The sequence below is a fragment of the Nannospalax galili genome, unplaced genomic scaffold, assembly GCF_000622305.1.
Source record: "Nannospalax galili isolate Female #2095 unplaced genomic scaffold, S.galili_v1.0 scaffold2397, whole genome shotgun sequence".
In the NCBI taxonomy this organism is placed as follows: Eukaryota; Metazoa; Chordata; class Mammalia; order Rodentia; family Spalacidae; genus Nannospalax; species Nannospalax galili.
Window position 1 is genome coordinate 94,651 of NW_008339288.1, and position 20,405 is coordinate 115,055.

A 20,405-nucleotide genomic window follows, 5' to 3' on the forward strand; every position below is an offset into this window, starting at 1 on the left:
AATATGAATGTATTGCCTGCATGTAAGTGCACCCATGTTGTGCAGGTCCCACAGAGGTCAGAAGAGGGCATCAGATCCCATGGAACTGGAGTTATGAATGGTTGTTAGTCACCATATGGGTGCTGGCAGTTGAACCCAGGTCCTCTGCAAGAGCAGTCCTAACCACTGAGCCATCTCTTCAACCCCGTAAAGCTTTCTTTTCATTTGTTTTTCTTAGCATATATTAGTTGTACAAAAAGTTGGCTTCATTATAACAATTTCCTCTAGTAGTTTCAAAAGTTCAGGTCTTACCGCTCCCCAGTACTGGAGTGTGCCACCATGCCGAGCTTTTTACATGAGTGCTGAGGACTGAACTCCGCTATGGCATAACTCAAGTAAATGAATATGTGGCAATTACTTTACCAACTAAGCTGTCTTCCCCAGTCCTGGGTTTCTTAATACATTTTCCAAATTAAGTATTTTGCAAATTGGCTATTTTTCATTTGACATAATGTAGGAAATCATTTCAGAGGGTTTTTTGGTTTTTTGTTTTGGTTTTGTTTGGGTTGGGTTATTGGTTATTGTTTGCTTGTTTTTTGTTTGCTTGTAAATTTGTTACCATTTTCTTTATCTCCTAATATGTAGTGTATTTTTTTAGTCTTTTTTTCCATTGAGCTTTTTAAATTTCATACATTTCCCACTCAAATCCAGACCCCCCCCTCCACCATCCATGCCTCCCCCATCCCCCACCAAATGCTATGCACTCTGCCATACATGCTGAGTCCTATTCATTCAGGTCTTTGTACCCAAATGTCACCCAAATGTCTTTCAGTGTAAATGTGTCCTCTGGAGTCTAGTCAACCCAGTGTGTGATGTATTTTGAAAAATCTTCCATCAGCTGCTGATAAGAATGTGTATTCTGCAGTTGTTTGATGGAAAATTCTGTAAATCTATGTTAAGTCCATTTGATCTGTGGTAAAGGTTAACTCTGAGTTCCATGGTTGATTTTCTTTCTGGATTATTCATTTGTGACATTAGGGTTTTGAAGCCACCAGTATTAGTTTACCCTTTATGCCCAGCACTGTTTCTTTTATGAAATTGGGTACAAAGTAATGTTCAGTTCATATATATCTACAGTCATATATCTTCTTTCCCCTTATTTATATGTAATAATTTTCTGGTAAAGAAATTTTTGGTTTAGTAGTCAACTAGATAAAGGTATGTTAAGAAATGTTAGGATTATCTTAATATATGTGGGTCTGAATTCCTTCTAAAAATGTCTATTTTCCTCATTTCTTTGGCATTTTCCAGTAAAAATTATAATTTTTCACATTATAGTGAATTATCCTTTAAAAGTCTTTCAAACTATTTAGGGTTGGTTTATAACATACCAGATACAAGTTTTCAAAGGTCATCTCTGTGCAATCACAGAGGATGTGCACAATTTCCTAAGGAAGACATTGGGAGATGAAGTTTTCTGTATTATCTATCAGACTAACTCACTGGAGATTAATCCTCCAGAGTGTATTTTGGCTCTGACCAGGTAGGCGCCTTCCGATGAGCATGTCAGAAACTTGCAGACATTTAGAGGAATAATGGGTGTTAAACAAAGAGCATATTGCTTTCAGAAACTAGAACACTGAGCCCCTCTCCAGAGGTAGGCTGCTGAGGTCCCCCAAACACAGAGTCTCAGATCCCAGAAAAGGTTGAAAATCATTCTTTTTTAATGCAGATATGTGCGCATGCATGTACATTTTAATGACTACACGAGTGCACATGCACATATGTGGAGGCCAGAGAGTAACCTCAAATGTTGTTCTTTGGGAATGCTGTCCATCTTCTTTTGAGACAGTGTCTCTCATTTGTCTGAAGTTTGCCAGTTATGCTAGACGAGCTGGCCAGTGAGCCCCAGGGATCCACATTTCTCCACCTCCTCGGTACTGGGATGGCAAGTGCATGTCACTATGCCTAGCATTTACGTTGATTCCTGGGATCTAACTGAGGCCCTCATGCTTGTGAGTCAAGTACTTTACAAACTGAACTTACTCTCCAGCCCTTGTTCCCAAAGAATAGTCTCCAGATAGCTGGTATTAGCTCTCTTGTACACACTAGTGGGATTTTATTTTTTATGGGAGGTGCAACAGATCCATTGTTCAGACTTACTAGAATGACTCGGCAGCACAACAGGAGATCCTCTGCATCTGCTTTTGCTTTATCCTATGATTCCAGTCTAGCATCAGAATTACATTGTGAAAGAGTGAGCTCATTGATTAGTAAGGGCATGATGATCTTTACATGAATTGAACAGTTATAGAACACAGCATTCTATAAAAGTCTTAGGAATTGAGTCTAGATCTCCAACGCTGAATTTCATCCTTCCTCCTGGAAATGTGTATCACTTTTTTAGGAGCCTGTGTCCTTTGAGGACGTGGTTGTGAACTTCACCCCAGAGGAGTGGGCTTTGCTAGATTCTTCCCAAAAGAGGCTGCACAGAGATGTGATGCAGGAAACCTTCAGGAACCTGGCTGCCATAGGTAAGAGTGAGACTTATTTCATCAATGAGAGAAAAGTATTTGTGCTAATCAATAAGGCTCCATGATTTGGAATACAGAAATAGAAAATTTAATACATAGACCAAGCATGGTTGTGTTATACCATGAACCTACTTAGAATCTAATAATTTTCTATAGTGTTGTATTCATTCAAAATGATTTTTATGTGTCTACATTTCAGGAAAAGAAAAAGACCAGAACCTCCAAGATGACTATGAAAATTTAAGGAGAATTGTGCTCATTGCAGTTCAAACTGAACACAAACTATGTGAGAATCAAGAATATACAGAGAAACTAAGTACATGTAAGGAACGTGGAAGAGCCATTAGTTCTCCCCAGTGCTTTCTGAAGCATGTGAAGTCTCACACTGGAGAGAAAACTTACGAATGTAAGCCATCGGAGGAATGCTTCAGTAGACACAGTTACATTCAGATGCACGCTACAGGGAAACCTTGTGTTTTAAAGGAGTGTGGGAAAGGCTTTATAACTCCTGGTGATATTCAACAGGACATGATAACACATAATAGACATGGGCCATATACACGTAAAATCTGTGGCAAAGCCTTTCATTGTTCCAGTTCTTTCTTGACACATGAAAGAACACACCCTGGAGCACAGCTTTATGTATGTACACAGTGTGGGAAAGCCTTCACTTATTCCAGTGGCCTTCGCCGCCATGAAAGGACCCATACTGGAGAGAAGCCATATGAATGCAAGCAGTTTCTGAAAGTCTTTCCTTCTTTGAGTAAGGTTGAAAGTCATGAACAAACTCAGACTGGAGTAAAATACATATGTAATCAATGTGGAATAGCCTTCAGTGATCATGATTCCCTTCAGTGCCACGAAAAGATTCATAATTTAGAGAAACCCTATATATACAAGCAATGTGGAAAAGCATTCACTTGTTCCAGTGCTTTGCGAAGACATGAACGAATTCATACTGGAGTAAAACCCTATGAATGCAAGGTATGTGGGAAAGCCTTCATTGACTGCAGTTCTCTTCAGTGCCATGAAAGGATTCATAGTGGAGAGAAGCCGTATGTATGTAAGCTGTGTGGGAAAGCCTTTAGTCGTCATGGGTCCCTTAAATGCCATGAAAGGATTCATAGTGGAGAGAAGCCCTATGTTTGCAAGCAATGTGGGAAAGCCTTCATGCATCATAATGCTCTTAGATACCATGAACAGATTCACAGTGGAGAGAAATCCTTTGAATGTAAGCAATGTGGGAAAGCCTTTGTGCTGGGCAGTGCGTTGAAAAAACATGAACGAATTCACAGTGGGTTGAAACCTTGTCTGTGCAGGGTATGTGGGAAAGCCTTCACGTTTCATAGTTCTCTTCATTGCCATGAAAGGACTCACACTGGAGAGAAACCCTATGTTTGTAAGCAGTGTGGGAAAGCCTTTATGTATCACAGTTCCCTTCGTTGCCATGAAAATATTCATAGTACAGAAAAACCCTATGTATGTAAGCTATGTGGGACGGCCTTCACTTACCATAGTTCCCTTCAACGCCATGAAAGGATCCACAGGGGAGAGAAACCGTATGTATGTAAGTACTGTGGGAAAGCCTTCACTGATCACAGTTCCCTTCGATGCCATGAAAGGATTCACACTGGAGAGAAACCCTATGTATGTAAGCAATGTGGGAAATCCTACAGTACTCATGGTTCCCTTCGATATCATGAAAGGATGCACTGCATGTAAACTGTATTGGATGACCCCCTCTCTGAGTAAATTTTAAACTCGGTAACAAACTCAGAAAAACCATATGTTTGTAAGCAATGTGAACAAGCCTTAATATGTTCTGGTTCCCTTCAAAAAACATGAATGGCAACACACTGGAGAATATCCCTAAGTACAAAATATAGGAAGGCCCCATTAATGCAAGATCATCCTAGCAAACATGATGACATATGAAGGAAAGGTAAAGCATGTGGGACCATCTCTACTTGTCTCGGTTCAAGTCACAAATGAACACACTAAGGGGGTGAGGAGATGGCTCACTCTGTAAAGTACTTGCCGCACAAGCATGAGGACCTCATTTTAAATCCTCAGCACTCATGTAAAACCCAGACATGGTGGCATATATGTGTAATCCTGCTTCTGGGGGAGCTGGGACAGGAGACTCTAGGGCTTGCTGGAGAGCTAGTCTAGTCAGGTTCAGTGTGAGACCCTTCTCAAGAATAAGATGGAGGGCTGGAGAGATGGCTCAGCAGTTAAGAGCACTGGCTGTTCTTTGATAGATCGAATCCCAGCTCTCACATGGCGGCTAACAACTTTCCGTAACTCTACTTCCAGGGGATCTGATGCCCTTGTCTGTCCTCTGTGGGCATTGCACAGCATGGGTGCACTTACGTACATGCAGGCAAAACACTTATACATGTAAAATAAGATTTTTTTAAAAAAAAGTAAGATGGAGAACAATTGAGGAAAACATCAGACATCAACTTCTGGTCTCTACATGCAAGTGAATACATGTGCATGCATATATGGGCACCCATGAACATAAATAGTCATACATACCACACATGCAAAAAAAAAAAAAAACACTATATCAAGAAACCTTGATTAGAAGAAAATCTACAAGTCTTCATTTAGCCCACATATCAAAATACAAATTCAGTCAAGACCTTGTAAATGTGTCGGGCATGGTGGCACACACCTTTAATCCCAGGATTTGGGAGGCAGAGGCAGGTAGATCTCTGTGAGTTCAAGGCAGCCTGGTCTACATAGTGAGTTTCAGGACAGATGGGGCTGCAGGGAGACCCTGTCTCAAAAAGACCAAAAAATAAGTAAATAAATAAAACCTTGTAAATGTGAGTAGAATTGTCTTTTGAAACATACAGCTTCAAAGACTGGTATATAGATTCTGTTAATATAATGAATGTGAAGACGCTGGTATAAAATAATTTGTGTGGAATGCTTTAGAAATTGCACAACCAGAAAGACATGTTCTAAAATTTATAAATGTGTGTATTGTGTTTGTCAGTGGCACATTCCTAGGTAGAACTCTGTGTATTTCTAATTTCTTTCTTGAAAATAAATGTAGTGCAATTATTTGCTAAAGTTACTTAAATGGCAGTGTAGGAGCTTATTTAATCTGACTTTTCCTTCTTTGAAAATTCAGTAATAACTTTCTGCTTTTAATTTAAAATGTTGAATTAATAGGTGAATTGAAATGTCTTTCTAATATGTGAGTAGTCTTTAATTTTTATTTAGTTCTTAAATAATTGTGTCTAATGGGCCTGTAAAATTAAAAAATGGCAATTGGGCTGGGGAGATGGCTTAATGAATAAGAGCATTTGCTACACAGGCATCAGAATCTGAGTTCAGATCCCCAGCACTCATATAAAAAGTCATATATGGCTAAACATGCCTGTAACCCCAGCACTGGGAGTGGGGGACCAGAGACAATAAGATTGCTGGGACTTGCTGGCCAAACAGCCTTGCTGAAAAAGAACAAGTTCCAGTTTTAGTGAGAGACCATTTCTTTAGGAAACAAGGCAGTGATAGGATACCTGATGCATGCGTGGGTGACACACAGACAAGATGAGAATTGTCAGAGCAATTTGTTAATTGGGATTTTCCTACTATATATACACACACACACACACACACAGTCTACTTAAGAACAAATAGCTTTGTTCAGAACAAGTAGCTTTCTTAAGTGGATTTAACTATTTTTCACTTTTTAATATTTTCTCCAAATAAGATTTCTGTAGATATTTTTATAGAGTAACTGTTTTCAACAGTTTGTACATTGAAAAACTGTTAACTTTTTCATATGTTGACAGCATATTTGCAGAAATAATTGTTAAAAGGTCAATTTTACATTTTTTGTCTTTCATATTAGTAATTTTCAAAAAACTGGTGAGAATTCCTCATGTGATTGGATTCAATTAACTAATATTCTTTTCCTATGTAAATTTCATCATATTTATGTTAATAAGTTTTGTTTTTGTCATAATTTGTCCTTCACTTCTCATATCAAAAGATACATCTTATTGGTTTAAGTTAAGTACCTTCTTACCAGGGATCACTAACCCATTGGTCAAGCTGAATGCAATGAGTTGTAGTAATAAATCTATTCACCATAACTGACTGGTTCATCAGAAAGAACATTTTTTAAGTTTTATTTGTGTGTGAGAGACAGAGAGAGAGTTGTATGTGCACAAATGTATGCCTGTGCATCTGCAGAAGCCAGAGGAGGGTGTTATGGTGTCCTGGGTCACTCTGTTTTATTCCCTTGAGACAGGGCTTCTCATTGAACCTGAAGCTGTGCTGCTATCCAGACAGCCCCAGTGATCCTCCTGTCCACTAATACGGAGATTACAAGCATGCATGGCTTTTTTTCAGACAGGGTCTCCCTATAACCCCAGTTATGTAGACCAGGCTGGCCTCTCAAAGATCCACCTGTCTCTGCCTCCTAAGTGCTGGGATTAAAGGTGTGCACCACCACACCTAGCGCATGCATGGCATTTTACATTGGTGCTGGGAATTCAAACTTAAGTCCTTATGCTGGTGCATACTGAGCCATCTCCCCAGCTGAGAGGATTTTTATGTATAGGAAGAATAGTCCATGTGAACTGATAGTGATATTAAAAGATGACTAATTGATGCCACATTTACCAAACTACACAACACAGTTTGTCATCTGCTTCTGTGTTTATTTTTGCCACTGCTAGGCATACAGCACTAACATATAAGGTCACCAATGAGAGCATCCTCACACTCAGTTTCTACGAAGATTGACACGTGTCTCAGCTTTATTACAGTGCCACCTGCTAATACTGAGTTTTCTCTATGGCCTTGATTTCCATCTGACAAGCAGATGTTTGTTCACCAACTCACCTATCTCAAAAAGTGGAAGCATTCATATTTGCAAATAGTCTGTTCCTACATTCACATTATGACTAGAGCACCTAGATTATTTGTGCCCAATTCTGTTTTCAGTCTACAAAGTTGCCACATGAAAGATGTTTGAAAGTTTCTGTGAAAGACATAGTACCACTGCAGTAGTGCTACTGTTTCTGTTCCTTCCTAGGCATCTACTCTGGCAATTTACCTACACATATTGCTTCCTGTGGCTCAACAATGTATTTGATGTATGTGTGTGTGTGTGTGTGTGTGTGTGTGTGTGTGTGGCACATTCATGGAGGTCAGAGGACAACTTGTGACAGTTGATTCTCTCCTTCTACCATGTGGGTTTAGGGGCTGAACTCAGGTTGCCAGCAAGTGCTTCGACCTGCTTTACCTTGCTGGCCTCATCAATGATTTAAAGAGAAATAAGCATGGTATGAAATAAATGAATTTATTTTAATGACCTAAGAAAGATCAACAGTTTATGATGGTCTGAAAAGATTTTTCCATATGGTCATGTGGGAAAGCAAAGGTTCTTGGGGAAAAAATACCTTCAATATAGGGCCACAGCAGTTAGACTCAACCAGTTCAACCACTTGTTCAGGAACATAATACCTAAAACTCAGGCCAGACACGGTGGCATACACTGTACTGTTAATGATTAGGAGGCTGAGGCCAGGCTGAGCTGCAAAGCAAGCCCTTGTCTCAAACAAACAATGAAACCACATCCTAATAGGCTACCCAACAAACAACTTAGCACTGATTTATAAAACAGTTATATTTGACCCAACGTAAGCTATTGGAAGTGATCTGAACATATTCAATATAGAGGCAGTTCTACTCTATAAATGCACTTTTAACTTGTGATAGTTTCACCTTACCATAGATTTATGATAACATAGCACCATAGAAACTAAAGCAATCTAACTTCATAGAGACGTGTGTAATTCTTATATAGCAGTGGAGTCAGAGGTTGGAAAGAATGGAGTTGGCTTATTAATTCTCAGTGACTAGGATGGGTCAAAACAAAACAAAGGCATTCTGTATGTCTTATAGTTGGCCAGACAATGCTTTCTGAGCCATAAAAAGGTGGAAAACTCCCGTTTTTACTAAACTGACTGGTCATTATCAGCACTTTAGTATTTATTTTTTTTTGAAACAGGGTCTCCCTGTAGCCCCATCTGTCCTAGAACTCACTATGTAGACCAGGCTGGCCTTGAACTCACAGAAATCTGCCTGCATCTGCCTCCCAAATGCTGGGATTAAAGGCATGTGCCACCACGCCCAGCTTGCACTTTAGTATTTCAAAGAGCTGGTTACATAGCTCAGTGTTTCAGCCTTCTAGGTAAAAATTGTGATTACCAAACTCAGAATTGCTTCCTCCTCCAATGGAAGGAGACACATAGCTACACTCTGCAGCAGCCAACATCCCTAAAACAAACACCTCTTTCTGGGCTAGAGAGATGCCTCAGTTGGTAAGAGTGCTTGCATAAGCATAAGGACCTGTGGTGATCCATTTTCAATAAGCTTAGGCTTACAAGTTACAAAGTTGCAGATAGGCAGGAGGTACTGTGTGGATACCTATTGGTCTAGGCCTACTGGCTATGCCCCACTCAAACCAGAAGTTTATCTTATGGAGAAATCACAGGCAGTCTGCCTACATGACCAAGACCATGATCTGGAGGGTCCTAAGTAACAGGATGTTGAGGGAGACAGAAGTCAGCAGGAAAGAATTTATTGCAGAATGCAAATGTCAAAGGAGAAGTGAAGAGTAAGGAAATAATGAAACGGCCACTTCACACCTTCAGAGCCCTCCATCTCCTCTCAGATCCACCCCGACTTACTAAAGCCCCAATACTTCATGTCCTTTATTATTTTTAAGGTCTATCAAGTCTAATTTGTGTTCCCAAAATGCTCTTGTGTGTGGGTCCATTCCTTAGAGCCCGGTCAACCTACCTAGCATTACACCCTTCAAACCGACTCTCCCTCTTCTAACAAGACTGGGGCTTCTTGCCCACCTTTCCCCTCCATGCTAGGCTTTTGTCTGGCTTGAGCTTGCTCAGGTCTTGTGCATGCGAGGTGGGTTCCTATGTGCAGCTGACCTGTTGTGTGCAGAAAACAGGTTCCTTGTATTCATCCACAACCTCTGGCTTTTATCATCTTTCTGTACCTTCTGCAGTGATCCCCTGAGCCTTAGGAGCAGAGGGTACGATATAGGTGAGCACTCCACAATCTCTTGGTCTCTGCCCTTTGACCAGTGGTGGTGGGTCTTTATCACTATCTGCTGCAAGAAGCTTCTCTGGTGAGAGTTGAGAGGTCTATGGGTATAACAATAAGTCAATAGAAGTCGATTTAATACTATGTCCATCTAGCAGGTCTTATGTTCTACCTAGTCATTGTGATTAGGAAATTGTTAAGAACTGATAAACTATAGCATCATTTTTCTGTAAATTACATGAGATTTTTAATGCTTTCCTACAAAATAGCTTTGTGTTAGATGATTTTGCTCAACTGAAATTAATGGAAATCCTATAAGCACAGGTTAAGCTAGACTATACTACACTATGGTGATATGGGAGGTGTCGTGTGACTTTCCTAGTGTGATGTAAAAGAAACACCTACTGATTCCAAATAGGGAAGCAGCCAACAGACCAAAGAAAAATCTTATCTAGACCAGCTTGACAAATAAGTGAGTTTATTGGCGTGACAAGAACATGGGTGACTCACAGGCGCAACTGAAAAGTGCCATAATTGCTTGAGCTTTTACTACATGTAATTTAGGTTATATTCAGATAGGAGAGGCAGGAGTGGTGATTGGAATCTCAGAGCAGACTCTTGGGACCCTCTCTCCTCTTCCTAAAGAGGGAAAATGTCAACAGTCCCATTACAGTTACCATAGACCTAAGTATCTGCTGTATTATTCTGCTTTCTCTGGCCACAAAGTATGGTCTCCTCTAGGTCACCATAGTCACTGAGCTTCAGGATGGCCATGGTCATGTCAGGCATGGAGGAGATCACTACACCATATTACACTTCTTCCTTTGGCCCAGCATTCTTTCCTCCACCTCTTCCACAATCATTTCTTTGCCTTGGGCGTGCATTATATGCTTATTTTCTTCCCCTTAGGGCTGAGCATTGGGCTGCTTGGCTACAGCAACAATATAGACCAAAGACATTATTGCTACAGCCACACAAACTCTAGTAAATGGGCTGGGTTCCAGCAATGATGCGGCGGCGAGTGAGTGAGCAAAGATACCACAAACACCGGTCTCTGTCCTGTGTGTCCTGTTCCAAATGGCTGAGTGTATCAGTCATAGTTGCCTCATCACTGAGTATCTAAACACAACATATCATCCCAATGAGAGCACATGTGCCACCTTTGATGGTTGTCTGTCCAAGGCCATTCTTCAGAATTACCTTCTTCATTTATGTAGCTTCCTCACTTGGCAACATAGACTAGTGTGGATATGGTTTCATTTTCTAGTAGTAGAATTAGCCCAAACTTTCACTTGGAGAAAAGCATCTAAAGCCCCCGACTGCATTGAAGAGAGGTGACATTCTCTGCAAGCCAGTCCTCTAGGAAAGTAAGCCCAAATTGAATGCAAGTTACAGTGAGTAGAGGGCAAAGTATCATAAACGCAGCCTAGTAGGAAAGACCACCCAAGCATACAGCTACCAGTACAGCTGCATGGTAGGTATGGCCATAAATGGCCCTCTCATATCCATCCAGCGCCTGCAGGCAAGAAGTGTCTTTATATCTAAGCAATGAATTTTACTTTTCTGTCCATTCAGTGTTGCAAGTACAAAAAAAACTGTGCTAAACTGAATTTGAAGAATGTGGAGAAACATTCTATTCTAGTTCCTTTCAGAAGCATTTTTGGTGCACAATGGAGTAGGGATTGGGTACACCTTATAAGTATCAGCAACGTAGTTTAGCCTCCAGGAGTTCTAGCTTTGTATATGAGCATGGGAAGACCTAAAGTGGAGATGTGATTATCAGATGTGATTATGTTTGTGTAGCATAATATGATTCATGTATTTTCATTCTAAATTTTTAAGGTTTTGATAACTTGCTTAATATCAAATTTTCCATTTTAATGATTTTAAGTGTACATATAATCTAATAGTCATTCTGCTATAAAACTATTAGTGCTATCTCTTTCCAGATGATTTTCATCTCTTCAAACAGAAACTTTATATACATTAAACAGTCACCTTCTCTGCCCATTTAGTGCAGCCCCTGGTAAGCTCTTTTCTACTTTCTTTTTTAGAGATTTATTTTATTTGTGTATGTGTGGGTTTTATTTATGTGTATATGTTGGATTTGTGCACATGCGTGCAGGTACCCACAGAGGACTGAAGAGGTTGTCAGATTCCCTGGATCTTGAGTTACAGGTGGTTGTGAGCTACCCAATGCGGGTGCTGAGACTTGAACTCCAGTGTTCTGCAAAAGCAGTAAGCATGAGCTCTTTCTCCAACCCCATCTACTGTCTCTCTCTATGGTTTTGCCCTCGGAAGTACATCTTGTAAGTGGAAGCATGTTGGCCTTCCCTCAGCCCAAACCCCGCTGCAGCCTGGAGACCATGCACACCAACCCCCTTGGTGGAAGGTCGCGGGGAGGAGAGAGACTGGTGGAGGGCGGGAGGCCTTGGGCGGGTGAATACAAGGGGAAGAAACACCCGGGGGCTGTGTCAGCGGACAGGTCGTTTATTATGGAGGAAGCAGAGGTTTATATAGGAACCCTTCAGGGGCACAAAGACGGGGTTGGGTTTCTTGCCGGCAGGCAGGTAGGGGAAGGTAGGGGGCTTCTAAGGCTACATGGCCTCTGTCCTGTCCTCTGGTCACGTGATCTACAAGGGATCCGGTTAGGATTAAAGGGTCAGAGGCTTAATAGTTTTGCTTAGGGGTTGTTGACTAAGAGACGGTGTATCTAGAATGGAGCCGGCCAGTTTCCTGCTGTCCTCACTAGGAGGTGTCTGGTCTGGTGGCAGTGCTCTACATTCCAGGCACTCCTGACTATCCCAACGGAAGCATACACTACTGGAAACATTGGCTTGAAGTTAGTGTCTGACTCTGCAGGTTTAAGGGTTCAGTCCCCAAAAGTAGGATTCATGATAGAAGAATCCAAGGTATCCACATTTCTGCCCACCATGTCTACAATATCAAATTCACTCTATCTCCTCCTCCCCTCTTGTTTGCTAATTTGCTGAAATTACTTGTAGAACTCAGGGAAATACTTGATTTGTATGACCAGCTTATGACAAAAGAGACAACCCAGGAAAAGCCACATGGAAGAGGTGCACTGAACAAGGTATTGGAAGGGGATGTGAGCACCTGGCAAGTTCCACATGGAGGTCCCAACATCCCAGTGACTCTGTGTGCTCACCAACTCAGAAGGAGAGAATCTCCTTGTTCATAGGCAAAGGACTGGATATATAACCCTGTTTCATTTAAGTCATCAGTCTTAGTATGAAGCAGAAGAATAACCTAGAATGGAGGGCAGAGGGCTGAGTCCAGTGGCTGTGAACTGAGGCCCAACTTGAACCTTATGTGGGGGGGGCAGCAAAGTTCCCACTTGGACCTCTGTGGGCAGCTGCCCTCCCTGGCATATGGCCTCCAGCTGCTCAGAACAGCTATGCAAGCACTGCCAGTGAGAAGCTACAGAGCAGCAGAAAGCAGAAGACCTACACACATGCTGTGGGAGTGAGGACCAGAGGCACAGTTCTGTACTACCACCTGTAGCAGCAAGGGATTTGGGGGAAGGGGGGACATGGTTTCACTGTTACCCTTGCTATACTCCAACTCACAGAACTTCACCACAGAAAATAATTACAGGACAAGTTGGCATGGTGTAGAGAGTTTATTAAGAAAAGTTTTTTGTTTTTTTGTTTTTTGTTTTGGTTTGGTTTTGTTTTTTTTGTTTTTGTTTTTTGTTTTTTGGGGTTTTTTTTTTTTTTTTTTTTTTTTTTTTACAGGGTCTCCCTGTAGCCCCAGCTGTCCTGGAACTGAAACTCACTATGTATTTTTTGAGGCTGAGGACCAAACCCAGGGCCTTGCATTTGCTAGGCAAGAGCTCTACCGCTGAGCTAAATCTCAAACCAAGAAAAGTTTTTAATATAGTTTTAAATACAGGTATTAGGAAGAGATAGAGGTCTGAGGAATAGGATAGTACACACCCACATGTGCCCATGGGCTTCTTAAGAGAGAGTTGCTTCAGTGTCCTGAAAGTCATATATAAGACTTAGGTGGCTTCTGAAGTAACATTGTTCAAAAGATTTGCAAAGGACTTTTTTAAACCCTCCTTTTCAGTAAATGAGACCATAGGATGGTCCCTTAGTTACACTGAAGAGAATGACAGACAGATAAACCAAAACCACAGCTCATGAAGGTTGCACAAGGGCATTGAGACGTACTTTTTACTGTAAATGAAGTTTATAGTCTTGTTTGTGAGAGTCCAGAAAATTACAGGTTTACATCCAGGAAAGGAGTAAGGCCATATTTGAAAATCATATGTGCTTAGACTTTAAGCATGGGTCATGGCTATTTTCACATTCTTTTAAAGAAAAGTTATTATTGATTCTTTGAGAATTTCAATGTATTTTGATGATAGTCTGACTTCCTCCTCCATTTCCACTACCATCTTAACTTCATACCCTCTGTTTTTTGGTTTTTGGGTTTTGGGTTTTTTTAGGCTGGGTCTCCCTATAGCCCCAGCTGGCCTGGAATTTGCTTTGTAGACCAGGCTGGCCTTGGACTCACAAGAGATCTGCCTGCCTCTGCCTCCTGAGTTCTGGGATTAAAGGTGTGCACCATGATGCCTGGCTCAGCCTCTATTATTTTTTAAAGGCCTATCAAGTCTCATTTGTATTCCCCAAAATGCTCTTGGGTGTGAGTCCATTCTCTGGCACTAGGTCATCACAAAAAAAAAAAAAAAACAAAAAAAAAAACCTGACTCGTTGATTCCCCTACAGCCTGAGCTCCTCCACTATCTCCCCCACACCCAGACTTCCTTCTAGCCTTGGCCTCAGTCCCAGACCTACTCTTCCATCTCAGATCTATGGACTAGCTTCCTAACCCAGACTAGCTTATCCTCTAACATAGTTTGTAAGACCCTCCACAGATTCTCCAAACCCCCACTTTTCCCTTGGCCTCCTGATCTGCCTGACAACAGACCCACCTGCCTATTACCATGGTAAGTCAGATCACCGACTGCATCCTGATTCCCCTGCAGCCAGAGCCACCTCCATTCTCCCCACCCTACCCCCCTTATAGTCTTGGGCCCAGGCTCATTACTGCTCTCCCACCTCAGATCTCTGTAGTCCCCTTTTAGTCCTGACCTGCCCACTGCATCCTGATCCCTTGCACTCAAACTAGGTGAATTCTACAGCTTCATTTGTTAGGCCTTCCACAGGCTGTCCCCACTCCACATCTTGCCCTTGAACCCCCTCCTGATCTGCCTGCCCACCTGCTAACCAGACTACTACCTTGCAAGAACCTGAAGCACACACCAACTACCTTTTCATACCTGAGTAAAAAGCAACCAAGCTACATCAACAATATAAATAGAAATAAACTTCAACTAAACAAAGGCAGAATAAAATTTCCTATCAGACATGCAGCCAACAAAAGAAATCCATATGCCCAAACAGCAACACAAAAACACAAATAATATGAAAAAAAAAAGCAAGAGAAAATGTCCCCAGTAAAACCAACCAGTTCTACAAAGGTTCTACAAAGGATTCACTACAATGAGAATCACCCTGAGAAACCCTACAACAGAAAACTATAGAAAATAATCATAAACATGATCAAAGAACTGTTAAAAAAAAAAAGAGAGAGAAACAACTCAAAGAGGATAGGCAGGAACTTATGACGAAAGCTCAAGAAAATACAAATACGTGGCTGAATGAAATAACAGGAACAATTCAGGACTTGAAAAGTGAATTCACAGCCAGGTGTGGTGGTGCATGCCTTTGATCCCAGCACTCAAGAGGCAGAGGCAGGTGAATCTCTGTGGATTCAAGGCCAGTCTGGTCTACATAGCAAGCTCCAAGCCAGCCTTAGGATACAGGGAGACCCTGTCTCAAAAAGACCAAAAAGAACAAAGGAAAGAAAGAAAGAGAGAAAGAAAGCAAATCCACAAAAGTGACAGAAATATTGATGAAAACCCAAGCCAAAATGAAGATGGGTGAATGAAACAACATGGAACGTCAAGACTGGACTTCAAGGTTGAAGAACTGGGCTCCTCAAGCAAAGTCTTTGTAAATATTTTAAAAACACAGGAATGTAATATGCAGGAACTGTGAGACACCATGAAAGACTAAATATGCATTATACACATAGGGAAGGAGAAGAGTCTCAGGCCAATGGCATTGATCAGATCATCAACAGAATAATAGAAGGAAACACCCCTGAATTAAGGAAAGACATACCAATACAGAGTCAAGAAGCACAGAGCACTAATTAGACAACCAAAACAGAAACTCCCCATGGCATATCACAGTAAAGTCACTAAATGAACAGAACAGAGAAGGTACTGAAACTGCTAGAGAAAACCAAGTTACATATAAGGGAAAACCCATCAGAGTTCCAGCTCACTTGTCAATGCAAACTATGAAAGCCAGAAGAGCCTGGGCCAAAGTATTCCCAATTCTAAATGATCATGAATGCCAAGCCAGAATGCTTTACCCAGCAACACTATAGTCAAAGGGTAATGAAAGATTTCCCATGACATGAATAGGCTGAAATAATTCATGTCTACCAAACCAGCCCTACGAAGACTACTCAAAGCAATACAAAGGACAGAAGATAGAAATAACTATATCCAAGAGGTTACAGAAAGAAAACAATGGAACATATAATTATGGAAACACAAAATAGGACCAAGCACACAAACAAATTAAAATGACAGCAACCAGTACACATCTTTCAGTAATAACACTAAATATCAAATGCTTAAATTCCCCCATTCAAAAGACACAGGCTAGTGGAATAGATTAAGAAACAAAATCCATCTTTTTGTTGTCTTCAAGAACTGCATCTTACCTTCAAGGATAGGCAGTACCTAACGGTGAAAGGATGGGAAAAAAATATTCCAAGCAAATGGCACTAAGAAGCAAGCAGGGGTTTTAATTATAATCTGACAAATAGATCTTCAATCAAAACTAATCAGAAGAGATAAAGAGGATCAATTCATTGTAATCAAAGAAACAGTTGCCCAAGAAGATATTACAATCATGAACATATATGCACCAAACTCTGGTGCACCCATGTTCATAAAAACAGTACTTCAGGACTATAAAACACAGATTAAGCCCAACTCAATAATAGTAGATGACTTCAATACCCCATTATCTCCAATAGACAGGTCAACTAGATAAAGAAAAAACAGAGAGACATCTGAATTAAGTGACATCTTACATCAAATGGACCTAACGGACATCTACAGAATATTCCACCCAAGCATCAAAGAATACACTTTCTACTCAGCAGTCCATGCAAGTTTCTCTAAAATTGACCAAATATTGGAGCACAAAAGAAACCTCAATAAGTAACAAAGAAAGTTGAAATAATTCCATGCATTCTATCAGACCACAGTGCAATAAAGCTTATAATCAACAGCAAAAGAAACTGTAGTAACTACATGAACTCATGGAGATTAAGCAGCACATTCCTGAATGATGAACGGGTCAAAGAAGAAATTAAAAAAGATGAAAGAACTGCATTCCTGGAACTAAATGAAAATGAGATTACAACACAAAATCTCTGGGACATTTTAAAAGCAGTCTTAAGAGGGAATTTTATAGCTCTAAGTGCCTACACTGAAAAAATCAGAAAGAGCACATATAAATGACTTAACAGTACAACTCAATAGTCTGGAAAGGCAAGATTAAACCAAACCCAAAACTACTAGGTGAAAATAACAAAAATCAGAGAAGAAATTAATAAAATAGAAACATTGGACAAAATACAAAGAATCAATAAATCTAAGAACTGGTTCTTGGAAAAGCTAAACAAGATAGACCCTTAGCCCAGTTAACCAAAAGAAAGAAACAGTAAATTCTAATTAACAAAATCATAGATGAAAGGGGAAACATCACAACAGACACAAAAAATCCAGAACATTATAAGAGAATACTTTTAAAACCTATACTCTCTTAAATTTCAAAATCTAAAAGAAATTGATAAATTTCTAAATTCATGGAAACCACCAAAGTTAAATCAAGAAGAGATCAACAGCTTAAACAGACCCATAACAGAAAAAGAAATTGAAACAGTAATACTATCAGACATTCAAAGAAGATTTACAACCAATACTTCTAAAATTTTTCAAAAAGATAAAAAGAGATTGGAGAACTCCCAAACTCTTTCTATAAAGCCAATATCACTCTAATACAAAAACCAGGTAACAATACAACTAAATAAATAAATAAAAACTATAGGCCCATATCCTTAATGAACAAAGATGCAAAGATTCTCAACAAAATACAAACCGCACATAGACAAACATCAAAAAGATCATCCACCATTGTGAAGGTCTGAGCTCTGATCTGAAGTCAACTCAGAGCTGGAACGGGAGGCCTCAGTTCCCTGGGAACTTGGATGTTCTTTTGCAGTGATTCCTATCATAAGACTGACTGTTCCTTGAACCCTATTAAATGTACATAAGGAAGCTTGTATAACAAAGTTGTCTAGCTAATAAAGTTATAAGTAAAGAACAGAATGTTTAATAAGCACAGAAGGACAGATACGATTCCAAAAAAGGCTGAGCCCTGGGAACACGAAGTTACTACAAATATCATGAAGGTACTGTAAACATCATGATGAGATAATTTGGCTTGAGAAGAACATTTTCTCTTCCTCTTGTTGTACTATAAATAAGGTTGATTCTTAGAATAAAGTGTGCATTCGTTCACATTCTGCATCCCCTGTGACCTGATTTCTCCTGCACCTATACCTCGGAGTCCCCAAGCCCACCAGGCTTGAATTGTGGTCACTGAACCATGACACACCATAATCAAGTCAGCTTTATTCCAGAGATGCAGAGATGGTTCAATAAATGTAATAAATCATATAAGTGAACTTAAAGATAAAAACCAAATGGTCACTTCAACAGATTCAGAAAAGGCTTTTTGACAAAATTCAACATGAATTCATGTTAAAGGTTCTAGAGGGAATGGACTGGAAGGTATACACATCAACATAATCAAAGATATACAACAAGCACACAGTCAACATTATTATAAATGGGGAAAAACTGGAAGCATTCCCATTGAAATCAGGAACCAGACAAGGTTTTCCACAATCTCTACTCTTTGTCAAGATAGTGTTGGAAACCCTTGCTAGAGAAATAAGACAAGAGAAGGAACTGAAAGGAGTAATCATTGGAAAAGAAGACGTCAAAGTATCATTATTTGCAGACAATATATATAAGAGATCCCAAAAATTCCACCAGAAAACTGTTAGATGATTAATACTTTCAGTAAAGTCGCAGGTTACAAAATCAACTTACAAAAATCAGTAGCCTTTCTATATACCGATAACAAGCAATCAGAAAAAGCATTTAAGGAAACACTCCCACTCACAATAATGTCAAAAAAATAAAATATTTAGGGATAAACCTAAGGACATTAGAGATATCCACAATGAAATTTTTAATCTTTAAAGAAAGAGATCGAGGAAGACACCAGGAGAATGGAGGACCTACCATGCTCATAGATTGGTAGAATTAATATTGTAAAAATGACCATCTTAACAAAAACAATCTATAGGTTCAATGCAATACCAATCAAAATCCCCATGACATTCTTCATAGAGCTAGGAAAAACCATCCTAAAATATATATGGAATCACAAAAGGCCCCAGATAGCCAAAGCAATCTTGATCAAAAAGAACAATGCCAGGGGGAACACCATACCAGATTTCAAACCATATTACAGAACTAAGTCATGAAAACAATGGTACTGGCACAAAAACAGACGTGTAGATCAATGGAATGCAGTAGAAGACCCAAACATGAGTACATGCAATTTCAGCCACCTATTATTTGACAAAGGTTCCAAGAACACACAATGGAGAAAAGATAGCATCTGCAACAAATGGTGCTAGCAAAACTGGATCTTTCACCCTGTACAAAGGTCAATTCTAAATAGATCAAAGACCTCAATATAAGACCTGAATCTGCTGGAAGGAAACATTGGCAGTACCCAATAATATATAGGTATAAGAAAAGGACTTTCTAAATCGAACATCAGTTGCTCAGGCATTAAGGTCCACAATCAATAGATGGGAGCTCATTAAGATACAAGCTTCTGTAAAGCAAAAGAAACAACTAAGGAAGTGAAGAGGAAACCCACTGAGTGGGAGAAAATCTTCACTTGCTATACAGCCAACAAAGGATTAATATCCAAAACATACAAAGAACTCTAAAAACAATTTTTAAAAAAAGACCCAATAAAAAGATGGGCTAAGGAGTTGAACAGAAAGTTCTCAAAGGGAGGAAGAAAAATAAGTAAGAAACACCTTTAAAGGTCTTCAACATCCTCAGTAATTAGAGAAATACAGATAAAAACCACTTTCATATTTCATCTTACCCGAGTCAGACTGGCTAAGATCAAGAGGAAAAAATGACACCACGCTGGTGAGGATGTGGAGAAAAGGGAATGCTCATTTACTGTTAATGGAATGCAAAATTGTGCAACCACTATGGAAAGCAGTGTGGAGAACTCTTTAAAAAACTAAAAATGAGCTACCCTGCACTACTATCCTCAGGCCTCTTGGGTACAACCCAGCTACTCAATCCACTCCCTGGGAAATCTTGGGGCTTCTTCCCTCCCCATCTGCCTTTGCATCCCTGCATGGCGCGGCTACGGCGAGGGTCTCAGGTCAGTGCCACCCAAGTTCCTAAGGCCAAAAGCATTCTTAGAAGATTCCAGACCTAAGGAGAAAGCCTGAAAACTTCTGATCCACATTGGAGTTGGGCCACCGCGGAACTCCTGAAGACAAAAACAATCC

At 40.1% G+C, this 20,405-nt stretch overlaps 1 protein-coding gene across 8 annotated transcripts in view; it reads left to right on the forward strand.

Moving 5' to 3' along the window:
- LOC103734776 (zinc finger protein 709) overlaps positions 1-4,813 on the forward strand; it is a 36,586-nt gene extending 31,773 nt beyond the window's left edge. For all 8 annotated transcript variants that reach the window (XM_029563942.1, XM_029563939.1, XM_029563943.1 and 5 more), the window contains 2 exons: positions 2,387-2,513; positions 2,713-4,813. In XM_029563942.1, coding sequence (XP_029419802.1) covers positions 2,387-2,513; positions 2,713-4,235 — 1,650 coding nt within the window. In that variant the 3' untranslated portion in view covers positions 4,236-4,813. The remainder of the gene's footprint in view (positions 1-2,386; positions 2,514-2,712) is intronic.
- The last annotated feature ends 15,592 nt before the right edge of the window (positions 4,814-20,405 follow it).